At 35.2% G+C, this 27,751-nt stretch overlaps 4 protein-coding genes across 6 annotated transcripts in view; 1 reads left to right on the top strand and 3 right to left on the bottom strand.

Moving 5' to 3' along the window:
• LOC113493995 (peptide transporter family 1-like) overlaps positions 1-2,680 on the bottom strand; it is a 45,764-nt gene extending 43,084 nt beyond the window's left edge. The window contains exon 1 of the mRNA XM_026872079.1: positions 2,520-2,680. Within this exon, the coding sequence (XP_026727880.1) occupies positions 2,520-2,579 (60 nt within the window). The 5' untranslated portion in view covers positions 2,580-2,680. The remainder of the gene's footprint in view (positions 1-2,519) is intronic.
• Positions 2,681-9,919: 7,239 nt separating this feature from the next.
• On the bottom strand, positions 9,920-13,624 carry LOC113494068. 3 transcript variants are annotated; one of them, XR_003400628.1, is made up of 2 exons: positions 13,324-13,624; positions 9,920-10,359 (listed from the first exon to the last, which is right to left on the bottom strand). XR_003400628.1 is itself a non-coding variant. In XM_026872205.1 (2 exons), exons 1-2 carry the CDS (start codon positions 13,390-13,392, stop codon positions 11,528-11,530), a joined length of 435 nt encoding a protein of 144 aa, XP_026728006.1. In that variant the 5' UTR covers positions 13,393-13,624; the 3' UTR covers positions 11,456-11,527. The 3 variants fall into 3 exon arrangements, 1 of the variants encoding a protein (XP_026728006.1); XR_003400627.1 differs by lacking the exon at positions 9,920-10,359 and adding an exon at positions 10,368-11,443; XM_026872205.1 differs by lacking the exon at positions 9,920-10,359 and adding an exon at positions 11,456-11,893.
• A 1,201-nt stretch (positions 13,625-14,825) lies between these two features.
• LOC113493868 (tissue factor pathway inhibitor-like) lies at positions 14,826-18,228 on the bottom strand. Its single transcript, XM_026871900.1, has 5 exons — positions 18,156-18,228; positions 17,290-17,457; positions 15,924-16,115; positions 15,366-15,453; positions 14,826-15,277 (listed from the first exon to the last, which is right to left on the bottom strand). Exons 1-5 carry the CDS (start codon positions 18,226-18,228, stop codon positions 15,115-15,117), a joined length of 684 nt encoding a protein of 227 aa, XP_026727701.1. The 3' UTR covers positions 14,826-15,114.
• A 2,511-nt stretch (positions 18,229-20,739) lies between these two features.
• LOC113493994 lies at positions 20,740-26,911 on the top strand. The gene is made up of 8 exons (XM_026872078.1): positions 20,740-20,845; positions 21,621-21,735; positions 22,849-23,019; positions 23,225-23,522; positions 23,690-23,890; positions 24,164-24,329; positions 26,086-26,210; positions 26,674-26,911. The coding sequence occupies exons 1-8, from the start codon at positions 20,816-20,818 to the stop codon at positions 26,795-26,797; spliced, it is 1,230 nt and encodes a 409-aa protein (XP_026727879.1). The 5' UTR covers positions 20,740-20,815; the 3' UTR covers positions 26,798-26,911.
• Positions 26,912-27,751: the final 840 nt, after the last annotated feature.

The following is a 27,751-nucleotide window of genomic DNA, read 5'->3' as shown; positions in this document are numbered from 1 at the left end:
TTTCGTTTGTTTTGTTAGAATGTTAAAAAAGTTTTATTTAATCCAACACACAAAAAATGAAAAGAAAGTGATTCTATAAAAAAAATCCTTTTCGTAACCATTTTTTCGCCTTTTATTTTGATACCCATAGTGTAGTTTTCCATTTCTTTTTAATCCGACGGCGCTTTCTTCATCATTGTTCCTCGATAGCTCAGTGTGTCTCGTAGGCCAAAGTAAAGTTTGCCAGACAAGCGGGATTGTCGGCAAGAGGAAAGGAATTAAAGTGGGTTTTGAACTTCAAACCCTCCCTTTCGATTAACGCAAAGCGGAAGACTCATTTGATGATTTCCCATCCGAAACGAAAAAGCTTTGAATATTTCGGTTGCTAGTGTAAATCAATTAATAATGTTTAAAATTTTCGTGTCAAATTTGAGCGTAAAATCAAAGAAAACTTAAAAAAAAGCCCTTCTACTATTACGAATTTGCATGTGAGAGAAATGACATCAAGTTGCGATACATTGCCGGCGATGATACAGCGTTGTTAATACTAGAGCTGGACGACTCCGTAATGTATTGCAACATTTGCAACTCGCACGAACATGTATGTAGCTCTTCTGTTAGCGGGATGTGGGGCGGATCGATATCGCTCCCCGCATGCCTTTACTCACGAGACCCTTCGCATGTTACTTATTATTCAACAATAAAATGCATTATTAAAATATGTCAAAAAAAGTCGAAAACATCCATAAGGTGTGTCCGGTCCGAATGCAAAGTTAAATAAAGTAAGACCGTCTGGCTTATGGGTATGGACATCCGATTTGACGATCGGAAGAACTCGGTTCGAGTGCCGCCGCGGTTTGTTAACGTCTAAGGTTACTATTTCAAGACCTAATGGAGAAACAAATCGAATTTAAATTTTAGATTTTGGATTCTTTTATCACATTTTAGATTCTATTGGATTGAGTGCCAGTGAACTATTTGAGATATGCTCATCTATTTTACAGACCATAAAGCCCCACTGGGATATCTACCACAACCTACAAAGACCGAGAGGAAAAGTGTGACATCATAATTTATTATAATCATAATGACACATCATACATCAAAACTATGACATGCACCAAACTAATGACATCATCACACATTGAACTCCACGAAAGACAAACGCCTAATGTAATGACACTTAGGCCATGCCCAGAAATCTACGCCAATTCATGTCTACACCGCTGATCAGGTTTTGATGAAATTTTACATAGGTGAAATGGCCGAAGGGGCAGAGTAAAGCTAGTGTTTAAATATCCTATTGGTTCTTAACAGCTCATTTTAGATAAACTTAATACTGACCTACCTCAAGCTTCTTTTCAATCCCATTGTTATAATATCAATACGGCATTCCATGTAAGATTGTTGAAACTATCAGAAGATTGACATAAGGCAACTTATAAGCATCAGGCTTTGATAGCATACAAAATAAAAACTCCAATTGAGTACCTTACAAACTACTTTTCATCTTTACCGACGGAGAAATCTAAGAATACGGGGAATAAAGAAGACAGAGCAACAAATTCGATCACAATCAATAACAAAAAGCCATGAACACTTGATTTACGAAAGAGCGAAGACAAACAAATGAGGTTGTCTAAATAAATCTTCATGTTCTAGCGAACCTTGTAGTACCTACCTACCTACACACATTAAAAACATACGTGTACAACAGCTAAAGAGGAAAAAATCTTATATCATTTATTTCTCTATACTCTTCAAGGTTCCGAAAGAAACAATGGGTTTTGAGATTGACGTCATCGTGGCTAATGATTCAAAGGCTTTAAAAAAGTAATTAAGATAGACAAGTTGACATGGAATCGTAATTCTTGGTAAAGTTAGAGGTTCCTGAGACGAAGACACTTGAGGCCTTCAATAAGATCTACATTAAAATGAAACTACTTTTACGGATTTTATCGCGGTTTAATTTTAGATTTTAGTTCCCGACGTTTCGAAACCTTAAAAGTAGTTTCCGTTTTTTAGATAAAATCCGTAAAAGTAGTTTCATTTCAATGTCTAACATTCGCGTAAACCTAAGAAACCACCAAGATCTACATTAATTAATGCTGAACTAAGCACCTACAGAATAACTTTCTAAGTACTACGTGAAGTTCGCTATTATTATAAGTATACCGTCTATGAGAGTAGAAAATCCTGAATAAGAAAGGCTGTCATGTTCCAAAACAATAATTTCTCAAAATTGTGTAACGAATATGTGTTGAAATACGTTCTTTTTTTCTAAGGAATCTAAACATTTCATTATTGTACTAGCATTTTTTATATAATTTCCCTTATTAAAACTTTGAATAACCTCACTCTTTTTTAAAACAACATCCGCCAATTTAAAATCGAAAAATGGTAATAAATAATTCATTATTCTTCCCAAAATCACAAACGCCGCTCAAAATGCCGCTTGTTCGGTAAATATGATGCAAATATAACCTCATTGTTTCAAAATGCACTGAACTTGAATGAAATTCCTTATTAAAGTCACATACCTTATATTTTTTGCGGTTTCCCAATAAGTTCCAGTCCTCCACGACGTCTTCTAACTCCATTGTTCTACATTTATATGTTAAAACCTCAAAAATAACTATATAATTGCTAACAACCTGCGCTGCAGTTTGATAACACGATAACACGCACGATAACTATATACACCTATATGTACCCTCTATGAGACATTGCAAACCATAGAGCTTCTGCTGCCACACAGATTTAGACTCTAACACTACGTGTTAAAGATCACGAATATTGCAAATAATATAAAGCGTTTATCATCTTGACTAGCGAAACTTTACTATGAGACATGCTAGTAATTAAATTACTAGATAAAAAAATCGTATTAAACACACAAGTTCGATCGTTTTATGATGTTTGGCACTGTTTTTTTTTATTTGAAGAACTAATGTTCTTTCGTTGATTAATAATGAATCTACTGATTTTATGAACCAGGAATGTGCTATCAATACATGGACTCCTCAATATTAGTACCTGATACGAGCTGATGATGCAATTTAACTGTTTTCTGAGTAACAATAGAAGCCGTAGTCATTTCATTGTTTGTGTATAATTGTTTACAGTCCTACGTGATATCATAGACAAACAAGGTGTACCAACATAATCATCTTATAGATAGATGTGCTTACTACCTACCTAGCAAACGGACACTGCCTGAGTTTACTCATGAAATGATTATGTACAATGAGTTGGCATTTTATTTTGCAAAAAACGACCTTGTGGATTTGATGGACACCAATTGAGACAATTGTATAACTCCGATCAGCGATTCACGTATCATTCAAAGGATCCTTTTAACTGTTTGAGCATGAAATGACAAATATACTATTTTAAAAATCTACCTTATAACTCTGACGAAAAGGTTTATTATTTTCTATCAATGATGTTCGATCGGCTACACAATTAGACATTAAATTACGTCACCAAACAATGTTTTCATCTTCGCATGCGAACCGCTAACTTATTGCCAACACAGGTACTTCATGTTTACTTGCCCAAGAAACTTGTTTTTTTTACACTTGCTGACGACAACAAAACCTTAAAGCCTTTCGAAAATACAAATTTTTGGAGAAACATACGACCGACACTCTAGTGACTAGTTGCTAGTAAGCGGTGGTTTTTACTATGATAGAATCATTATAATTCTTTGCCGACAATGCTATATTTCATTTAAATTATGAAATAGACACAATAAACATGCAAATGAGACTGACTCGTTCTAAAAAATGTGGTAGCTTCGTGGTCCTACGTGAATTTGTGGGCATGCGGTAAAGGTTTGATTCCAAGGCAGGCAACTACCATTGTGAGTTGCGATTTAAACTTGTACGTATTTTCTTAATTCTTCTAAGACATCATTGATCACGAAGAAATCAGTATTGAAAAAAGTAGAATTTGAAATGGACACCCGCAGTGAGCAGTGAACATTGATCAAACCATTCAAATACATCACAGTTCTCTTGCGTCTGCCCAGCTTTGATTAGTATAAGGGCTGATATTATATCTTCCTCCTGTCGACATCCAGGGCGCCACGGGCCATCCCATAGAAATCTAAATAACAAGGTAATAGAAGTGCCAACGCCGCGTGACCTTGTCGCCACACTGGTGTCTTGGACGACACCAGCGCGCGAACTTACGCTCAGTCGCTCGCGGAACGTCGTCACAGCAAGAACCATTAAAAATGGTGTTTTGCGGCGTTTCTCAGGCTGGAAATTCATCTGCATCGTGTAATAACATAAATAAATTGATAACATTTTATCGGTAAGTAAATTATTGCAGTAATATTGATGTTATTGCAAAATTAAATTTCAAAACATAACCTTCATTATAAACCATATTTATATCGCACCATCCTGCAACAATTGCATTCTTTACTAATCATTGCCTCTGCAGTAAGAGACTTACAGAAATGCACCGTTGTAAAAAGAGAAATGTATAACGAAAAATAATATTTATCAATGCGATCGTATTTGTAGTGGTACGGCCGCACAAAACTGTCGGAAATAGTGATGTGGTTAAGTGCGGACAAATTATCCAAAATGAACATTGTATACGAAAAGTAACAATTTTAATAGTCGTTTGTTTTTGTGAACATATTATTGAAATTATTTTTATTTCAGAATCCCGCAGGATGCAAATAAATAAAAAAGACAAGTAGATGACTACCACGGGTAAACGAAATTGGTACCCTATAACTTAGGCCGAATATACACTATGGAATTAGTTGCATGCTTGATAACTTGCCGCCCGCCGCCGCCCGCGCCCCTCTCCATTTTTACGGTTTCAAAAAGTACGCCATGCGCTATAGCATAGCATTGAATAAAAATTGCAATTTAAATTTATCCAAATCTCATAAATACCTATTTTTTTATTATGAACGTTTACTAGTCATTCGATACATGAACTGGGCTGCTTTTGTAAGACGACTAAAAAGTCACCGTATAAACCAAACCTACCTAGGTACCAAGTATTTCCTAATAATATTTTTTTTTGTCAACCGACAATTAGCGAATTTTTTTTTTTGTAAGTAGGTACATATTATAATGTAATCCATAGAAGAATACAACAAAAAACATTGTCACTCATAATTTCGTCTTTCATTATATTTCGGATCCGTAGTCAATCCCTAGTGTAGTTTACGTAATCACTACAACTAATGCAAAAAAATGCAATGACTGTGTGAGTTAGTGAATCCATACAACGACAAAGTCAATCTTATTGCATTAGACGTACGGCCTAGTGTTGTTTGCTTGGTCTTCTCGATGTTAATGTTTGCGTGATTGCGTAGTTATTTGCTGTGAATGTGTTGAAGCCCCGCCCACCGGCGACATGCGTTTCGATAGATCGCCGCGGTGTATGCCATTTCTATTACCTTGTTATTTAGATTTCTATGGGCCATCCAAATCATACAAAAAAAAATCAAATCCGTCCAGCCGTTTAGGAGCAATTCAGTGACACGTTACAATAGAATTTTAACTGACTAGTCAATGATAAATCAGGGTGAAAGAACTGAAACTAGACACGTTATACGTCAACTTTCATAAATTGATGCGGGCAATGCATTTTAAAGACGTGCCCTCTGATAAGAATTGCTACTTAACATACGTACCTATTATAAAAACTCAACGCAAGAATATCGATGATAGGTACACGATTCTGGTGGAAACGCATTTTTAAGTAATGTAACGGTTTACTCACGCGTATTTATCGGGAGACCCGCCTAGTTTCGGACCCAACCGTAATTCAAAAAAAAAAGTATATTAAAGTGCACAAGCGAGTTCTGACGAAAGTACACTCTCTGTTCCCTTGCTCTCACAGCAAAATGACCGCAATCCGACACGACCGGACATAAATAATGAGCTGGACACTTAATGGGAGTAGGTATCACACCGTAATAACATATCAGTTTGAGCATGTGTGGAAACACAATAATATAGAACCGCAGTAAGTATATATTATGTCTTCCAACGAAGTCTAAAAGAAATGTGTCTCATTGAAGCTGTGAAAGAGTGACAGCACACTACACAGCGCACGGCGGTCTCTTCCAAAATTGAAAATTGTTACATCATCTCCACCATCTGCAGAAATCGTCATTGAACTCAATACAAATGGAAGAAAACATAAATTTTATCAAATAAATCCTTATTTTTTGGATGATAGATAAGAGAAGAATAGAATAAGATAAAAATGACATTATCGAAAACAGCTACAGTTTACTGAGATGGGATAATGATGGTCTAAGAGCCCGTGAACCCCAGACCTTCGTTATTTTATAAAAGCTGAAAGTTTGTCAGCGCATACTCCCAACACAGGTAAGAACGATGGACCATTATGAAGTTTGGGTTATAGTGGCTTAGGCAGGTAAACGGTACTAAAGGTGTGTAAAATACCGATCTAAATTCGTCAAATAATAAAGTGCGATTTTTTGATATTATCTTCAGAATATTATTAAAAATCACGTTATTCATTGCCAGACACTTAACATCGTGGCAACCCCTTGCCAGACACCCTTAATGTTCATGAAATTATAGTTTAACTTACGTTATAGTATAAAAGCTGATTTTTATAAATAATACTTGGGTAATAAGTAGATGATGTTTCCTCATTAGCCAGACATTTTTTATAGTTCCAACCCCTTGCCAGACAAGCATGTAGGGTAGCTGTAGGAGCGAGCGCGAGGCAGTATGTATATGAGTGAGTGCGAGTGAGATGCGTTTGTATTGTTTAGTATTTAATACATGCTTACATCAACTAAAACAATAATATGTGCTATCTTCAATTATTATTAATTAAATATTCGTTATAAATGATAAGAATAATATTAATTATGAATTATGAATGACTCATGCAAATAAACTTTTTGGCGCAGATTTATGTAAATTTTAAAAACATCTTAAGGAAAGACATTCGATGCTACAATTACCTTAAATTGTTAAAAATTTTAATTTATTTTATCAAAAACAGGTTTTAAAAAAAAAGCCAAAAAATAAAATATTTTTCAAAAATTTAATTAAAAATAGGTTAATGATGCTACAAGTTATTACTGAGGATAAAAATATATTTTGTTTTGTATTTAATAAAATTAGGTCCTTTTCAGATATGGCGAGACCAGGGAAATAGGGATTAATTTATATATGGAGAATATTATAGATTCCAGTTTAAATTTAATAGGTACTCATACCTAAGATAGGTCAACTATACAAAATAAAGTAGTGCATCAAAGCTACGCTAAGGCGGTACGAAGTTCGCCGGGTCAGCTAGTCATACTATAAAATATTATTTGTCACTACTTTTTTTTGCAAATAACACAAATTAATGTTTCACCTATGATTTGTTTTTATAATACAAAATCACTTTAATTTAAAAAGTCACATAAACAAATTGTAAAAATATAATCTACGTATCATGCTATATTATATTATTTTAGCTGATGTAAACATGTACTGAGTACTAAACAATACATGCGCAGTAGAAATAACAACTGCGCAGTGAGGGATCGCGGTAGACTTAACTCGCCATCTCACTCGCACTCACTCATATACATACTGCCTCGCGCTCGCTCCTACAGCTACCCTACATGCTTGTCTGGCAAGGGGTTGGAACTATAAAAAATGTCTGGCTAATGAGGAAACATCATCTACTTATTACCCAAGTATTATTTATAAAAATCAGCTTTTATACTATAACGTAAGTTAAACTATAATTTCATGAACATTAAGGGTGTCTGGCAAGGGGTTGCCACGATGTTAAGTGTCTGGCAATGAATAACGTGATTTTTAATAATATTCTGAAGATAATATCAAAAAATCGCACTTTATTATTTGACGAATTTAGATCGGTATTTTACACACCTTTAGTACCGTTTACCTGCCTAAGCCACTATAACCCAAACTTCATAATGGTCCATCGTTCTTACCTGTGTTGGGAGTATGCGCTGACAAACTTTCAGCTTTTATAAAATAACGAAGGTCTGGGGTTCACGGGCTCTTGCTCTATGATATTTGACAAGTTAAACAAACTGTTTCAATCGTCACAGTATGTACCTACCTACATTGTAATCATTCAGATCAACTGCACGCAAGGGATATAAGCAGAGAAAAAAATATTCAAAAATAAATAAAAGCAGTATTACTTGTCGATTTATAAACTTTATTTGTTAAGAATAATCATAAATGAAATCATTTACAAAAAGGTCCAGGGTCGGACACGACGGGTCGGTCCACGGACACGATCTTTAATTTTGGGCGGCCTTTAACCAATTCCACATCTATAAAGTCTAGCGTTAAGTAATAAGATAAATACCGATAGCTCTGAAGAAAAAACAAATAGAAATTGGAAGACATCTTATGGCAGCTTACTAGTCTCATGGACGCTCCTAAAACACTTCCTAGAGTTTTCGCCCAAAATATGCAGAGGAGGTTGAGCAGGGGTCTATTTTTCTTTATAGCAGTAGTCGCGGAAAGATTTTGCATGACTCTGATTCGAGAACGTATTACTTTGATCATATTTCAGGAGCAATAAAAGCAGCAAGCCTTTCTGGGAGCAGCCGGTATCAACTTGGTCGGGTACGTTTGAGTAAAAGCAGTTTTCTTGGTAAAGGGATTCAGTGGCTCGCAGATCGCGCGGTGTTTCACTTCCATATTAATCTTCGCATACTTATCACCCTTCTCCTCTTCCTTTCTTATCAAAAGGAAAAACGGTCTAAATTCATTTGAATACATTTTAGCGGTATTAGGCGTTACGATTTTTTTTTATCACTTTAATTTCGTTTAAAATAAAAAAGTTGTTTTAATATTACCTATAATTCTGTCAATATGACACCATCAAAAGGTATATTTTAGAATGTCTAAAGATTATTTTGAACGTCTAAAGAGAATTTTATCACCATAGATTAACGTGACCATGGTCCAAGTCTAGGTGAGGCAGAACTACTTTCAGACTGTGTCCCGCTGTGACAAACAAACGATAACTGGGTCACAGTAGGCAGCATAGTCGTTCGCGGTAGTTTGCATCGAGTTCCCGTGGTCTCAGGACCAAGGGAAGGGTGAAGCACTCCGGTGGTTTTAGCCGGTAAGACTCCGGCACACCTCTCCGCCTTCCTCAGAGCGAAGAAAGTGCATGAGGATTTCCCGGGGGTAAAAAAGGTAGCATAGTCATAGTAAATAAATAATTTAAGTAACTATAGTTTGTTTTTTAAAAGCATTGTTCCCTTTCTCACATTCACAGACAATTTACTTACAACACAACTAATTTGACGTCATTTTATCCCTACTTAATAAGTAAATCAGGCGCTCGGTTTCTCAAGAAAAATAAATAGTCAGGTTCACCTAGATACCAAACTTGTTCAACACCAAAGTTATAGATTAGCTTGTGCCTAAGTGTTTCGTAGGTTTGAGCTATAAGTTAGATAATATATTCCCCCTGAAAAGGGTACCTATCATCGTAGCTAAGCATGCCTAGATGCCTACATCTGGTGATTTAATCTAAAATTTATATTTTAAGTAGAGTTGTAAATTATGCAAGTAGTGTAATATTTGATTTGTATAAATTTGATGACCCCAGTATCAAATACATATGACTAGGACGCAGTTTATGCTGGTGGCGTACTGTAAGGGCACGTTCAATAGTCAGTCATCAACTCCGTCTATTGCCTCTAAATGCATATTTACACCTACAATTTGCTACTGCGAGTCGCTGACGATAATTACCGTTTCGCTTCACGTTGACTCTCCGCCTGCTGATCGGCGACTGGTTCAGTTAGACTACAACCTCGTTTGGATAGAACGTATACCTACAGTTTCAAAAGGTGTTACCTACAGTTACAAATGTTTCATTTTTTCACTATTGGCCATAAGTAAGTTACTTAATAAAAACGTCGAGGTCCTCACCATAAACCCATTTTTAATCCCATATTACTGAATCGTGTTCAAAGTATAAATAAAAGAACACTTAGAAAAGTTAAAGTTTCTGCTTTTTTTGTTGTTTTTGTTTCAGATTTCTTCGTTTCTTTGGACACTGATGCTCTGTTGTCGTGGGAACCGTGGTAAGGAAGTCTCGCTTCAAGTTTATCAAGAGCTCGTCATAGTCAAACTGATTTCGTAGTATTTTGCTTTTTTTTAACTGAGCTAGAATGTTTTTAATTAGCGGTGCTAATGTAGTTGTCGTGGATGTACCAATTGTAGAGTTGTTTGTGTCGGTGTTAAGTGTCATGTCGTTCGTCACTGGCATTACCGTAGACTTCGGCATTGTAGGCAACGCCGGGAGCACCACAAGCGGCCGGACAAAAGACGCCATATCTTTTACATGACTCATGCGTGGCGCCTGTTATATACAACATAAAAATCACTTCGGGCTTACATAAACGGTATTAAATAATGATTAATTTGATAAAAGCAGTGTTTTAATCGAAAGCAAGAATTCAACACAAAGCAACAAACCATAAGAAAGTAGAAGCGATGTCGCGTTATAGTCAATTTGCGGACAGTGGAATCAAAGCAGCGCATGTAAGACAAAGAAGGCGATATTTATGGAGGAAGGGCACAGCTGTTGATTACTTAGTCTAACTACGCTTAGGATCTAATAGGTCCTGACATGGGTCTAACACTGATGGATACTTAACATCATTCTTTCGAGTCAGACTGATCACAGAAATATCTCCATGGCTGGCACTTGGCGAGGATCCAAGAAAAAAAGTCTAATTGATAAGAGAATGTTTTAAGCAGAATCGTCAGCGAAAACCTTTACATACCGACTTAAAATTCAGAAACGTGAAATTCTTTCTCGATAGAGAGACAAAGTTCATTAAAAAATCTTTTTTCTTGCTTTCTAATGGTATTGAGTGAAGCCTGAGATTATTATCGTCTGAGCACGCCTTTAAAGGCAACAGTAAGAAGTCATGCAACAGTGTATCTATTAATAGAAATAAAACTTCAAATCCCGAGAAAAGTTATGATTTTTTACATCTCGAACAAATTCTAACAGATTCAGTTGTTGTAGTAGTATGAAAGTCTTGTTTTAATTTCACCAGTAGCATGTTATAATTTTCTTTGGTTTTCAGAAGCTTGCCCTTCTTTAACTGGCTTAAAATGTCAATTATTTGTGATGCTAGAGTGGAGAAGCTTGTCGGACGAGTCACGGGTGGTTCAGAAGTGATTGAATTTTTTCGCTGAATCATTCGTCGCGCCTGCCAGATGTAATACAGTTAGTACTATATAAAGCTCAAGTTTGTGGTAAGGCACCGTCGATGACGAGGCCTGTTCGCGACAACTTAACTGGGAACTCATTGGCGCAGCTAGTACGGTGACGTGTGGTTCTTTAGTCGAAACAGATGTCTCCTCTTAGGCAACATAAGTTTAATTATTTTATCTCTTGGGTCCCTCATGCGGCGAGCTGCGCAAACTGTACACTGGAAAAAATGTTCTGTTGGGATTTCAATCTGTTTCATCAATTAATTACTACACGTTATGATGTTGCATTATATTTTATTGAATTACGATGTGCTTTCATCAGGTAACTGCGTTGGCATATCATATGTTTGTCTGATACGAGGAGCGGAAGTAGCCTGGGGTCTACGAAAATGAAACCTTTTCAAGTCAGCTGTTACATCATGAATAAAAGTCCTTATTTTAGGTATCACATCGTCAATTCTGGACTGCACTGTATTTTTATAAAAATCTTCAATGTTATTCTTATAACGAATAAGTTTTTTGAAGATTATGGTGTATGATCCCGTAGGTTTTGTAACTTTCTTAGCAGAAGTAGTACCAGTAGAACCAGTAGTGCTATCACTAGGATCAGTAGGATCAGGAGGATCAGAAGTTTCGGAGGTGTCGGAACTCTCAGGTGGAACGTCTGGCTGAATAATAAAAAAATATGATAGAAAAAAATACCTTGAGCATGTAATTGAGTCAAATAGTTAATGCACGATTTGCCACATTAAGAAGTTTGTACCATACGAGTGCCTTTTTAAAAGTTTTTTTTTATAATATGCATTAAAAATTCATTCCCGTTTAGATACTCAAGGATTGATTGAAACAAAACTACCATTTTCATTTTTTGATGGACAGGATAGACTGCTTTCCGGCAAGGTGCCTGAATGATAAGAAATTATTTTAATATGTTAGTTTATTTGTTAAGTCTACCAGGAGATAAATTTAATCTAAAACCTGGCAAATAACAATTCAGTGGTAACTTGGGTAGGTGAACTCTCAGGCAAAAATGGCCGTATATTTCGCAAGGCAAATCAATTACCTAGATACTGTTAGCCATAATATGCACGACTGCTTCGCTTGTAAATTCAGGGGCCTATTAGCTTATCCAGGTATATACGTCGCGCGGGGTATTCCGCGGAATGGAGCGACGAGGGTGGTGACGCTCATGCGCCCTATTAGCACATCAAGTACCCTATATCCATAAAAAATACCTAAATTGTATGAGCGCTTTGTTGTATGAAACTTTGTTTCGGATTTGAAATGTTTTTGTGATTGATACTCGATTCTCGAGATTCTCGAGGAAGGATAGGTACTAACTATTCACATCCCTTTATTTGGGGGAGGGGAGTAAAAACGTTAGCAGTACCTTTGGCAGGGAAAAGTAGGCCGAAAATTACGTAAAAAAAAAAACCAGCGGTTGCATCATTAAGGATCAAAGCTTAAGCAAGCATAGTAAGCATAAATCAAGAAGAGAGCCTGCCACCACCTCTTAGGACTGATGCAGTGTTAGAAAGAGACGCCGGCTTACAACGTGTATTGCCGTCCCGCTTCCATAACCAAAACAGTTGCTGGAGGGAGGGTAGGCCTTGAGAAAGCGATACCAGTTAGTCTTGTGATTTAGTTCGCATTCTACTCGGTGTGTACCCTACTTTTGATTCTAAAGCAAGCGTTGACTGTTTGTGACGCTCGTGATTCCTTCGAAATAAACTTAACGGTGAATATTGGTGGGCGATGTGCATAGCAATGAAAAACTTTTGATTAAGTATTTTAGATCACTTCCTGCTTGAAATATTACAAGGAAATTTAAAAACAAAAGTGAGTTCCAAATGAGATACGTACTTAATGCTAAATCAAATATCCTTAGTAGCATGTTTGGTCTCCGTTAATTTGCTAAGAGTTACTGGATCATTCTTAGCCCAGATTATAAGTAACCCAGCTCAAAATACTCTGTTAAGTTGATTTCGAGAACGCACGCTAAGGTTAGGTATTCGTTTTTTTTTTGTTTTTTTTTTTTATGTAAGTGCTTACCTACACATATTATATCTACCTATTTAATAATAATAAAAATACTTACTGCATTAACAAAATAAGCGAATATTAAAAGAATTGCGAATATATATAATTGGGATTTAAACAATTCCATTTCGTACTCCGGTTATATATAATATAATAATTCTGATAACGTTTGTTGGACTGCTTTGTATTTTTATAGACGATAAATATTGTGAAATATAAGTGTTTATTAAATTGAAATAGTTACTATGTAATAACTTATTTATGTGCCCACCGATAGCACTTCTATTCGAAAACAATCAATTACATACGATGCTTGTAAATTGAAACTATCAAAAATATTGAAATTATCTACTTTTAGATTAAAAATAAAAAAATCACAATCTTTCACACGAATTTATTTTTAGTTTACTTGTCCCGATAGTTGGGTTTTAAATTTTAATACTTGTTTCCATGCAATAAGATATAATTTTGCGGACTTCAGTCATTTATGAGATGAGAATATATCACAGAAAAGTTTTCAAACGACTTTCATTTTATCCAACTTTTTTAGTCATTAGTTAGGATTTTGTTTGAAGGCTGAAAGTTTCATTTGAAATGTTTCCTTTCTGCTAATTATTGTGATCACAAATAAATAGCAAGTTAATTGGTGGTGTTCCAATAAAAAATAAATAATAAAATCCATTATCATCCTAGCCTTTTTAGGCGTCCAGTCTAACCAGATGCAGCTAAAAGTTCCAGTATTTTACAAGGAGCGACTGTCTATCTGACCCCGTCAACCCAGTAACCTGGGCGACACGTTACACGATACCCCTTAGTAAGACTGGTGGTTGTCAGACTTTCTAGCTTCTGACTACCCGTAACAACTGTCAAAGATGAAGAAATAATAGCTCTTTATAACATAGATGTTCACCCATCCCTGGACCGACCGCGTTAAGCTTAGCTTAAACTGTGATCGGCCAAATGTGCAGTTGGAACTTAGCCGTGAACAATAATGTGTAATAAAGAAGTAATGTCAAGTTATTTACGGCCTGTAATGGCCTGTATGGCCTGTATGAAATGTAGGAATAACGAGATATCTGATTTTGACCTTTTTTTACCCGGTAAAATCGGTAGGTTATAGGTACTGTTAATCTCACATCTCACACTCTCAATCTCTACAGCGTGTTTGGAATTTTCTAGACCATTAAAAAAACACTATCCTCCAGATTCTTGGCAATCGCCTTGAAAACAGCTATCAACGTTTTGTACAATATACCTAACCTGTGTACATAGCTGTTCTGGCGCGGCGACGGGGAAGTATTCATTAAAATCCGCCTAGCCAAGACGGCACCCGTCACAAAATAACGCGTAATATAAATTTTTCGCAACAACTTTAACATGAATATCGAATGTATGCTTTAACTAGTGCAATTGATAAACACTGACAGATATAAAAAAACTAGTGAATTATTTTTCTTTCTAGAAATCTATATCTATCAGAATCCCAGCAGTCTTATTCATATTTATATAGCAAGATTTTCATATTTTCCGGTCCCGTCCAAGTGAAAATAAAAGACTAACCTTATTCAACAACTCTTATTTGCAACTTTACAAAATAATTATAATAACACATAAACGAATTGCTTAAAACATTCCAACACAAGATTAATTAAAAATAAGTGGTTGGTAATGGTTTAGTTAGCATATCTTATGAGAGCTCCTTTCATTATGTTTCTAACACTTTACTTATGTCACTTTTAATTGGAATGTAACAAAAAGACGTTTAAGCACTTAGCAATGTACCGTTCATGAATACGGTCGTTTATGTAATCTTCCTAAGCAGTAAACTCGAGATTTGAGCAGTAGTCGTCTACTGCAAGTCGCCTATTGTGAACGGTATACAAGTAGTGAACTGGTGGAAGCGTTGCATGGTGTTATTCGGTTTGAGGAGACACGTAGACATGCATTCTTCCTTAGTCTCGAAGTTGTTTTGATTGCCGCCACACCCTGAGTACATACGGCGTTTGCAGCTTCTGAAAGGGCAGAAACATACACGCGTTAACGTCTTTCCTGTTATATTATTAACTGTAAATTAATACTATAGATTAAAAATATACTAACTTGGCAATTGAGTCCCAGGCCCACCGATTGTAATGTCCAAAGCAAGTGCCAAAGTCGAAAGCCAGAGAACAGAAATATGGTACATGCACTGTGGAAAATGTAAAATTCATTATTAATATTTTATTAAGAGCAAGTTTTATTTAGACATGTAAAGAATCAGCCTCCGTATTCACAAACAACACTCAGTAAAGTACCTTTCAGTTCAAGAGTAAGCGTAAAGTGAATTTATAGTCCAATAGTTTTTAATATTACTATATTTTTCACCTACAGACCAAGTTTAAAATTTTATCAGGCTCTTGCAGAATATGTTTATTTTAAACAAGTTCTAGGCATGACACACAGGTGATATAAAAAATGGATTTTATGGGATGAACTTGGGCAGCACCTTGTTGTTTGCATAACTGGTAAATAACAATACAACATTCAAAGGATACTTAGGGTTATAAACTTATAAAATAATATGGCTGCAAATTGTGACGGTACAAAAGTAGGTAAAAAGGTTGGCAGTATAGGGAATAAAGTGATCAACAAAAATTCTACTCATAACATACAACTTACATGTTGGTGTAGATCCATTAATCAAACAATGTTCTTGACACTTGTTTATAGTATCGAATCTGTTGCCATTCCCTTGGCACCCGCCCCAGAAGAAACGGTAACATTTCCGCATCCTTGCATCAAAATACCACGACAATAAATTTGCTCGGCATGGGCCCGTATCCGGTCTCAGGAAACATGACTTGCGTCTTGCTGTAAAAATACGGTAAAGATTTTAATAAAACATAGTCAAGTATAGATGTGAGAACTGAATTTCTTTATGAAGTCCTTTTGTAATTTTCTTACTCAGCCAGTTTTTTTTTCCATTGGTGAGAAATTTTTCTAAACACCTGTAAAAGGCCTACTTGATCTAAATTAACAAGGTGGTCAATAGAAAAATGATTCAAGACCCCTAATAATATAGGTTTTATTTTATATAGTATCTTGTTGCCATGACTATTTCTGAAAATCCCGGAGGGCTGTCTTGATGCCACCACTGCTTACTTTAACCTCTGTGTGTGTGAACAGGACAAAAGCAAGTGGATGTAGTCTCTTCACCATGGAGGTCTGCAAGACTATTCTAGTTTTGATTTTGCTTTTCTCAATTAGCTACCTACTACTTTTATTAAGTTCTGCTATAAATTTAGTTCTAAAACAAACTGCCTTTTTGCAGAGATCTTTTTGTTTATAGTATTTTATTAACATCAATAAGTTCTCAATTAGTTTAAGGGGGTTTTATCCAGATGGACAAATCAACCCCATTGAACTTTATACAAAAGACAACTTATATGTTTATAATGTGAATATGTAAATGATTTCATTTAATACCTCCGGAAATATGAGTTTAACATAATTATTATGCAGCAGAATAAAAAATATTAATTTTAATACAGTGAAACCTGGTTAAGTGGGACCTGGATAAATGAGAAACCTTTATTATAAAGAGTTGAAATGAAGTTCCAGTTCTTTATTATTACATTACCTCTGAACGGGAACTTTTTGAAATTGTTTAAAAGACTTTGTTATGACATTTGTCAAATCTGCGGGTAACATGCTGGAAATATTTTTTTGCAACAATAACTGCAATCGGAAACTCGGGTAGTTTGGTGATAATTTGTCTATTTTAAAAGGTTGACACATTTTAATGAGTTTTATGGACAAATAAACATTTTACTTCAAACTATCCATATATTTTATGGTGTTTTCTACAAAGTGGTGTTAATCTTTATTGAACTGATTATATTAAGTGGTACAAATACTTAATTTATAACAAAGTAAGAGTTGTCAAACATAATTTAATCACTAGGAATACTCAGGATATATAGGCGATAAACGCGTGGTCATTGGCAACAGCCAGTCTAAATGTTGCTTAGTTTAGGACACATACCTCTAAGAGTATCATCTGCAGGAACACATAGTCTCTTTTGAAACGGATTATCTGCACTTTTTATTTTGCCTCCTTCATCTCCAGGAAGGCCGTGTCTTGGTCTTTTATGCCCATTCCTTTTGGCACTTTTGGCGTTCGCATAATTATGGCAAAGGAAAGCCAAACAAACTAAAATTACAATTATTCGTAAAATTAGAATTCTTTTAGAATGATTATTCATGTCTACGATATTTTTTGCCGTTTAGGCGCAGTTTAATAGCAAACATCAGCTTTTAAAATTATTATATTAAAAAAGTTATTACCTAAGTTGTCGCAATACTTACAATTTATTGCCGGTCGTAAAGTTCAAATCTCTTGTTAAATATTTGCCTCGTAAAAGGGTTAGTGGTATATATGGTAGTCCGATAAATGCTGATGACATTTATTTATTGTGTAGGGCTGAAACTCTATTCCAAAATACTGCAGGAGTGGATGCGAGGTTCACAGAAGACTTCAAGGTTCAGGCAAACAGTTGCACTAATACTTCTAAGCAGCTTATCTTTGAAATATTCTATAAGATATATACGGGTTGAAATAAGTTTTAAAGGATTATTTTAATTGTAGTTGTTTACATTTACGATTATTTACCATTTGACAGATTTTTTTAAACTGTCAGTAGTGTCAGTCAAGCACTGTGCCCACCACAGATTAAATCTAAGATTTCAAAAAGAAGTTTGTTTGTAAGTAAAATATATTATTATACATATAAATAAATAAACATGATAGTATTAACTTATTTTATTGAACCGTTAAACTATACTCCCATTGACACAACTCTCGGCACACCTAGTCTCGAGTCTAGCGCGCTTAGGGCCGAAACACATAACGGTAGTTAATCGGCAGTTTGCGTTGCGGCGTCAGGAAAAAGAGCGTTTTATTGTCGTTCGGTGGGGTAACCATCTCGTCGTGATTTTTTATTGTGGATAGACTCTGCCATGTTCCATCGTGAAAAATTTGTTGCCTATTTGTTATTAAGAAGACATTACTCTGCTATTCAGACATTACGCTGGAATGAATGCCGCGTTGCGGCGCCGCGCCGCTTTAATCGGCAGTGACGCTACTATCGATTCTAGCGGCCGCGGCGCCGCAACGCCGTAATGTGTTTTAGCCCTTATACTGCTCACCTTTTTTTGCCGGGTTGAAACGTTAACGTTCAACAAGTTAATGTAAACATTATCCCGTGCCCTCGGCGTGGGGATAATGTTTACATATGTCAGGCTCTCACTGACTAAAACCACCCTGGGCCTCTTGAACTGCCTGAGCCACAGCCACGGGATCGCTTGCGTATGTACTGCACACCTACTTACCGACGTTTGCCTGTTGGGCCTGCCAATTTTACACTGATATGAGAAGAAAGGTGTCATAGTTTTCCGGTCAATCTTAAAAACTAGCCCGCATAGCATGTCACTGTAAAATAGGCCTTATTATTATTTTACTCATAGTATGCATTTAGATTAAAATTAACAAGGCCTCATAATAATGGACGTGCGTCCTTAAACGTCTTTCAAGAGGACCGATTTTCTACTCAAGAAGTTACCCGAGAATTAAAAGGAAATTTTATGTTTAAGTGTCGGTAGTTTATATAGGTTTCTCGGCGCTTATTCCAAAAAAGGGGCTTCAATCCAACAGCGTTGAACGGTACTATCCGAAGTGAACCTGTAATGTAAAATCGGCAATATGTGGAAGAGATTTAAATATGTATAAGTTACGGCACATGCTCGTTCTGTGGCTAAAACTTCAGGCCGTTCTACCACCATCATTTTGTATCTTAGGATATTGTTTGGTATCTTAGGATTCTCTTGTGATGTCTGGTTTTTATGCTCTATGCGTAGATTCGATTCTAGCTACATAAGTAGCTACTTACTGACTGTTTCAAAGTTATAAGTTCCTTATTGAAGAAAATATCGTGAGGAAGCCTGAATTCCAACTCTTCGAGTCTGGAATTAATGCTCAAACCATCCCTAGCTAGAAACTAATAAGAAACTCTGTCCAGCCATTAAACTAATAAAAAACTCACATAAGTACTGCCTGTTGCTGTGATTTGATCTCAATACTTACCTACAAACGCGTGGCAGTAAGCGTTGACATAATGCAACTTGAGTTTAAACGTAAAAAAAGAACTTTTGCTGTTAGACAGTTCTATTCTGTAAAATTTTAATAATTTAGTTTGACCAAAATTAATTTCCTACGATATTCTAACATCTTCAAATCAAACTCTAGTTACGTTAGTTAAGTACTTAAAATCATCTTAGTGAATCAATTGCGAGTCGGACTCGCGACTCTGAAGTTTCCGTACCAAAAGTCTAAAAAGAGACCAAATCGTTGACGAATAAATTTGGTTCCGGATAGCCGAGTGGTTGAGGTCACCACGCGAAACCCACTGTGTGCAACGACGTGTCGCGGGTTTGATCCCCGCGTAATACAAGTGTTAGCCTTGAGTATGGTTGTCTTTGTGCATGTGACTTGAATGTTTGTGAAAATGTAGTATGGAAAGAATACAATTATTATTTTCATCACTATTATTATAAATTACTACGTTGTATGACATCTGTGCAAAAGGACAACTCAATCAGCGGACAGAATTTAATATTTATTATGATAATGTATGAAGGTTTTGTTAAAACTGTAGAAGTTTTTATTTTAATAAAATGAAACTTGATTAAACTAATAATCACAAAAATTCCTACGTAAATTGTGTCAAACTAGGTAAGTAGAAGTACCTACGCTAGAGGTTAAATTATTTTACACAGGTGTTATGAGACTTTTGAAAAACACAAATGTATGTGGCATCCCCGTTGGCAATACCGCATGGACACGTAGCGTGCTGTGGCGAAACAAGGGAAGATTAAGACTCGATAAAATAATATCGATAGTTAGAATAATTTAAGAGTCGATTGAATATTTAATTTTAGGATTACCCCAATAAAAAATATTGAAATTAGAATTGTTCTAGATAGAAAGAAACATAATTATTTATTATTATACACTAGGGTAACCACAAATTATGTTTTTCGGATAAATCTAAATCCTTATAAACTTTGCAACACTGTCATAATATCCACTTTAGCCTGATTGATTCCAAATTGCCTCCAATGAACATGTTAAATCTTATTTGACATGATCCCTCGTTGGATATGTACGTCGGGAATCATCGGAATTGGGCCTAGGCCTAGGCCAAGGAGACCTCGTTGCCTGCTTAGAATAGGCAGTAGACTAAGCCTGCTCGAAAGCCATTAACTATTAATCTTGTTACATCATAAACTAAGAATATTAATATGTAGGTTTTAAGACATGAATTAATAACATTCTAACAGTTAAGTTTTTTTTTATTAAATATCCAAAATATGAAGATTCCACGGCATATAAAATATCGATACAAATTTAAATAGAGATAAAACAACACTATCTCAAAAATGTTGGGCACAGAAAATTTAGTTTAATTATCATAGTGCCGATAAGCTTCGCAACCGGTGGACGCGCTTACAACATGACGAACACAGCTGGCGGTGGCGTCACGGTAAATCATATTCAATTATTAAATATGTTCGACTTTATATTATAGAAATTGCACATATATTACGGTTCTGTATTTTATTTTGCGAAAATTCATGCTTTGCGATTATTGTCAAGTACCTATCTAGTGTTTTTTTACACTTACAACGTTAAACGTTTTATTTAATTTTAAACTTGTATACATGTACTAACTAATAGTTTGCCACACAGATGGTCGAATGACATAGATTTCGAAGCGCAGATTTTTTCTAATGTTTCCACCTTAACATCTTCAACTTCCAGATAATAATGTTTTAAATTAAACATTTTATTAGGTACGCACTCAATACAGAATTTGTTACAGTTGGTCAGTTCCACGAACTGCAGTTAGAAATTAATTAAGTACTTTTTGTATCTTAAATGGTAAAGCCTTTACTAAATCAAATAAAAGAGGCAAAACCAGCCTTAAATAATTTAGGATTCACCATGATCTTATTGTTAGCCATATGGTTGATATGCTAACAAAAACGGTACCCTATATCTGAGGCACTGCTATCAGTCACCATTGTATATCGTGAACTGTGATAGCTACACTGTTAATTTTTTTACAAATGAAGCTAAGTCTGTAAAACAATAAATGCTAAAAATAAAGTTCCAAGCAATGGTCAACAACCATCACAATTTAAAAAATAAAGTGGGTATCCTAAAGTTTACTTGTCACTGAATGGATTGGTATTCTTTACTCTATGTGGGTGTGAAGCAATCGAATTGATTACTAACTTTTTGGTATATTTCCACAGTGGTCGGAATGGCTGGTGCAGACCAATGACATCAAGCAGCTGTGGGCAGCGCAACCCACATACCTATTGTCACAAGGTGTCTACGTATTAGCGGGGCTCATCACTTTGCTACACGGTACGTTAAATCTTTTCCAAAAAGGAAATTTTGATATACTCTTACACCTATACTCGAATTTCAAGTTACCTACTGAAAAAATGTTTAACAATCCTGGGGTGGCTTTTGTCTAAAAAAACATTTAAAAATAAAACGTTACTTATAAAGTTTGTAAAGATTTGTATAAAAAGACAAGACCCTTTTTAAATGGTGGCCTAAGAAAAATGAAGTTTATCTTTCTTTTCCCCAATGCAAATAAAGAGGGTTATGACTTTGATGCCTGTCTGTGTGTGGCATCGTAGCTCTTGAACGGATAGTATTAGGTAAAGGTGAATTTGAATTATGTGCGAGTGTTCGAGACAAGTTTGATAAAAATCAGTAGAGCTGTTTAAAAAGTTATGGTACCTGAAAGTGGGAAAGATAACTGAATAAAGTACAAATCCCCGTCTACAAATTTAATGGAGTGGCCCGGGGACTTAAAATCGCATTAAAATAGATATTGATGACATAATAAAGAGAGTTCTTAGCTTCTTTTAATGATAATATTTTTGGTGAGACTATCTCTTTATAAAATTTGAGGATTTTTATCGCACTGAAACGATTTCTAAACAAAACAAAAAAGTAAAGAACTGAAATAGCCACATCTATAACAACAACTTTTCGTTTTACGTCTAAAGTGAGGATAGTAGAAATAATAACTTATTGTAGGTACATTTAACACTAGACGTGATAGATACAACTTGGGTATGTTTGGAATCTGCTAATCTATCTAAGATTAACGTGATTATACGTGGATACCTACCAAAATAATGTCACCATGTTCCGACTGCGACTGTACTGTAAGGATATACAGGAAAAGAGCGTCTGAGTGAGAAGTGAAGAATGGAAATGTCAACTTTCTGTCACTCACTCAACCTATGTGTGTGTATTTGACTATTTGTGTACCTGTTAAGTGTGGACAACCAACCGGCGAAATGTGAATTTCTTTTAATACAGTGATGTCTTAGGGCATGAAAAAGTAATTTAATTAAAATATTTTATAACCAATCCAAACAAATAATAGATATGAACTACTTATACTATGTTTGTTTGAAAAATTTCAACCATTCACTTACATTTTACATTTGCTTACAGCCTTCAGAAAAGGTGGTCGCTGGCCTTACTTGTGGTTGGCAACGATCCTACATGGATTGTGGACCGACAACTTCTGGCATTTTGTGGTGCCAGAGTATGACAACTTTTGGCATTCGCAAACACCAATTATATTCCTAGGTGCAAGATTGCCTCTGCACATTATTTTATTGTGTAAGTATAACTGATTCAGTATTTGTAAGTAATCTCATGCAGGTTGTACATTTTGGGTCAGTGGATCATCTTAGGGGCGGAGTTCCTTTAATTCCTGCTTAGTTTTTGTTCATTTTATTTGCATTTATTATCTACCTGTACCTACAGTTTAATCAATTTGATTCTAAAATTCTTGCAATACTTATATTGATTTACATTTTTCCAGACCCTGCATTTATTTATCATGCGGTCTATGCAGTATCCAGGTTGAATCTCCCTAAATATGCAGAACCATTCGCAGTGGGCCTTGTTACGGTCCTTGTGGATTTACCATATGATATTGTTGCCGTTAAGTTTGTTCACTGGACCTGGCATGACACAGACCCTAACATCTATGACAGACATTACTGGGTACCATGGAACTCGTACTACTTCCATGCTACATTCGCTGCAAGTTTCTACTTCTTCTTCATAGCAAGTAGGAATTGGTTTGCACCAAAGGTTTCTCAATGGGATTCGGCTGGGTATGCATTAAATTTTTTATTGAACTTTATATATATGAATGAAAAAGAGAGTATTGTTTACCACACTATTTATACAATTTATTTTATTTTGATATTGCTCACACCTTGTATACTCAACCTTGTATACCTTGTATACTCAATAAATAATTTGTGAGTTTTTTTTGTAGCAAGAAGTCTGAATGGAAGGCACTATTGATTGCCTCCTTCATGGGCATGCCTGGTGGTGTCCTGATGTTTGTTCCCATCTACCATCCCCTGCATGACATCTTTAAGATCCACTCTGAAGTCACTTTCTTCCTACTCTTCTCTATATTTGCTGTTATTGTTGTCACTGGACTGTTGAGTGACAGAGAGAAGGCCACCAAGAAGTAAGTAACAATGTTCTTTTTTAAATTTAGCTTTTTTAATTAATGTAAATGTATTTGTTTGATTATAGAATCCATTTTTTACAGTTTTGTGATTGTAACTTGATGTCTGTCTAGAATTAGTCTTTGATTGTAATTTTATTCTTAATTTGTAGAAAGTGGAGTAGATAGTTAAATTAGTTTTGGTTTTAATCCGATGCTGGAAAAAAGTGATTTTTATACCTCATTTCATATTTTTTTAAATATATCTTATCAATTTTTTAAAACTTCTTATAGATTGACAAAAATAGACTACTTACTCATCGCTCAGTTGGCCGTCCACTACCTTTTGTACTTGAGCTTCACAATATTCGCCAACCCCGAGCAAGAGTGGTCACTTGGACTGCACGAGCCAGTTGGACCTTGCAATGAAGTAGCCACCCTCACCACGCCATTCGGACAGGTAAAATGAAAAAACATCTTTTGTTTAGGAGGTTTGTTAGGTTTGCAAGGCCGGAGGGCTAAAAGTACCTTAGACTTTCAGTTGTGTCACGCTTATATAAATGCAATTACATTAATAGGTAGGCCTTCTGGAGGGCATTGCCCTTAAACGCGATTGTCTAAATATTGAATAGAAACTATTTTTAAACTCGAATCTGTGTATAGGTACTGTTTACTTCTCGCTTCATTCTATAGATAATTATAACACGTGATTCGCGAAAAAGCGTCAAAATTTTGAAGCTTTATTACCTGAATATCTAGAAATAGCTTGTAATAATCTCACGAAGATAGTCGTTACAAATGTTCACCTACTATGTGACTTAAATGTTTGTGAAACATTCCGCGACACAAAGCATATACGAGTATATTCCGTAGTGCCCTGTGCGGAATTAGTTTTTTTAACTATTCAACTTAATAAATTTATGACAATAACAGTAAACAGAAACAAGATTTACGTAAAATTTTATCAATGTCCTTGTTCTTGAATCGGTATAACAAAGATAAAATAAAAGTAAGTTCAGCAGACATACCACCTGCACGATTAGTTATGAAACGAATGATAACTATAGCATTTAATAGATAAAGAATAATTTAATTAGATATTGGAGTAAATCTTGGTTAGCAACAAATCTTACTGATTTATTTTACGCTTATTACGAAGCTGCGATGTAGTAACTAATTGTTCTAATTTTGTCTCTAAAGATGGACATCAATAAATATGGTGATTTAAATTCAGTTTGAATTCAGAAGTATTTGATAAATTGAATGAGCATGGAACAAATGAATTGAGCAACTGCAAATTGTTAAATGGCACATAATGTTACATATTGTATTTCGTAAAAATAAATATCCTCAGTGTCAATCGATTTACACCTTCGTGATCAATGAATCCCGAAAACATTCACTTTTCTGTTGTCATGTAATAAGAACATAAGTATATTTATTTTATCAGAATTAATTTGTGATCATAATACTATGATTAATTGATTCCCTTTGTACTGGAAACATGGATATTTGGAACGTTATCTAATACTGATATAACTTAACGGTAGCGCATATACTGATAAAAATACATACAATGGTTTGGAAATTTATTTACCATTATTTTTTATAACTCGATGTAACAAGACATAATTTTATTACTTTTTATTGATCACTGCAACGTTTAAATCTTTTAGCATCTTAAGGGAAATGAAAAATAAAATTGATGCTAGGTGGTAGCAGAAGTATTCAAACTTGGTTTGAATGCTTTGAGTTGTTTTTATTAAGCTTCTAATGATCATAATTTTCAGAAAAAGTTTTGTTGTTTTAATTTTAGAAGAATAATATGAGCAATTGATTCAGCAAATGGTGATGAAACATTTTACTTGTAAGAGAACATTGTGTAGATCACTGAATTGTTATAGGATACCTCCCTTTCACTGACCGAGCATTTGATAACTTAATATTTCAAGTTTTTAACAGTAAATACTCAAGTTTTATGTGTAAAGAGTATTCGATTGTTACATTACAGGGAAATGCTCTGGTGTAATACTACCATAATCAACGCACTCACTGTAAACTTTAAAACTCAAGACAAAATTAAAATAATACCGGAAATTTTTAAGAAATTTTAAATAACTGAAATAGATTATTCTTTAACTTAGATTTTAAATGGAATAACGTAATAGATACGATAGGATAATAGGTAGATATGATGCTAAAGTATAATGTTTCAGGTATTGGAGAAACGCAAGTACTTCTGCCCAACTGACTACAATGAGGACTATTTTGATTTCCACTGCGTCAAACAATTGCCTCCCAATGGTGCGTCCTGGTACGTCGTGTGCGGGACTCCATTCCAGTAAGTATAATTTACAAATCTTTTTCAAATTTATATTTACTTTCACCTGCCTCTTAATCAGTAATTGGATTGGCTTGTTTAATATAGTCCCCGGTTTTCAATGGATAAAAATAAATATGTTTATGCAAGTACTCGTAACTTACTTACGGGCTTAATGGTCTTCTTCTTCTTCTTATATATAAAAAATAATTGCTGTTCGTTAGTCTCGCTAATACTCGAGAACGACTGAAATGACTTAGCTTTTTTTATTATTGAAATATTCGTGAAAGGCCAGGGAAGGTTTAAACGGTCATAAAATATGGTAAAGTGGCAAATGATTATTTGTCTATACTGTTAACTTCGACTGTTAAGCGGTAGGTTACGTAATTCGACGGGACAGCTAGTAAAGTAATATTAAAGTAGTAACATTTTTTCTAAAGAACAACGTTTCATTTCAAGTATTAATACTTTTGTCATCTTTCAGAAACCGTGCGGAGTACATAACGGTGTTGTCAACAATTTTGGTGGTCGCTACAGGCGTGTTCTACAGCCTGTACTTCAAGACAGGGGCACAAGAGGCTGCACCCAAGAAGCTGAAGAAAAAATAAACCTTTTTTTGCGTGTTCTGTGTCGTGAAGTGAATCAAGTAAATTATTTTTTAATTATAAGACTCAAATGTCAATCAACAACAATTTTATCGAATAAAATTGTGTAACAATGTATTGGGTTCGTTTTATTTCTAATTAAATATGAGGCAATATGTTGCAGGCTTCCATTTACTCCCAATATCAAGAAATCGTATACAATTTTAGCATGGCAACAAGGCAATAATATATCCTTATTTGCCCGTCCAAGTTTCCACAGTTTTGATAAATGTGTAAAAGACTAGCAAGTTGCATATCCTTGATTAGCTAAGTATATTAAGGAAGGCGCATTTTGTATACAAACAACAGCCCAATTTTAAGCTTATCTAGTTTAGGGCTGAATTCCAATTGATCGTTTGTATCGGTAGATGATATACTTATAATATCGATCATCTTCTAATTACAACTTAGTGATATTCTCTTTTTGACCTTCGACAAGCTAGAGAAAAATATTGAGGATGTTACACATTCCTTTTTCCTCTTCGACGCTGCGGTTTATTTGTTATATCTTAACCCTAAATCTAATGAGCCATAAGACGTTTCGCAATAGTCTTATTAATTCCTGATGCTAATAGATTATCTAATCACTGCGCACATCAACAGTAAGGTAAAGATGATTTCTTTATTCGTTAAGTGAGTATTTCACAGAATTTTATGAAATGAGAAACAACAGGGAAAGATGGTGTGCAGAGGAATACCGGAGGATCACAACGTGATACATCACCGCATGATCATCAAAACTGAATATTTATTATCACTTAGAAAGGGCACAGAAATTGTACCATCTGCCTAGTGCCTAGGCTTTTCCTAGTAACGTTGCCATCGGCTTTCTGACTAACCGGACAAAGCAATTTATCAGCATTCTGGTCTTCTCAACCCGGACAACACGATTCTCCTTGGTAAGACCGGCTATCAGAT

Source organism: Trichoplusia ni, chromosome 5 (assembly GCF_003590095.1).
Source record: "Trichoplusia ni isolate ovarian cell line Hi5 chromosome 5, tn1, whole genome shotgun sequence".
Lineage (NCBI taxonomy): Eukaryota > Metazoa > Arthropoda > Insecta > Lepidoptera > Noctuidae > Trichoplusia > Trichoplusia ni.
This window is presented reverse-complemented; position numbering and strand designations above follow the sequence as displayed.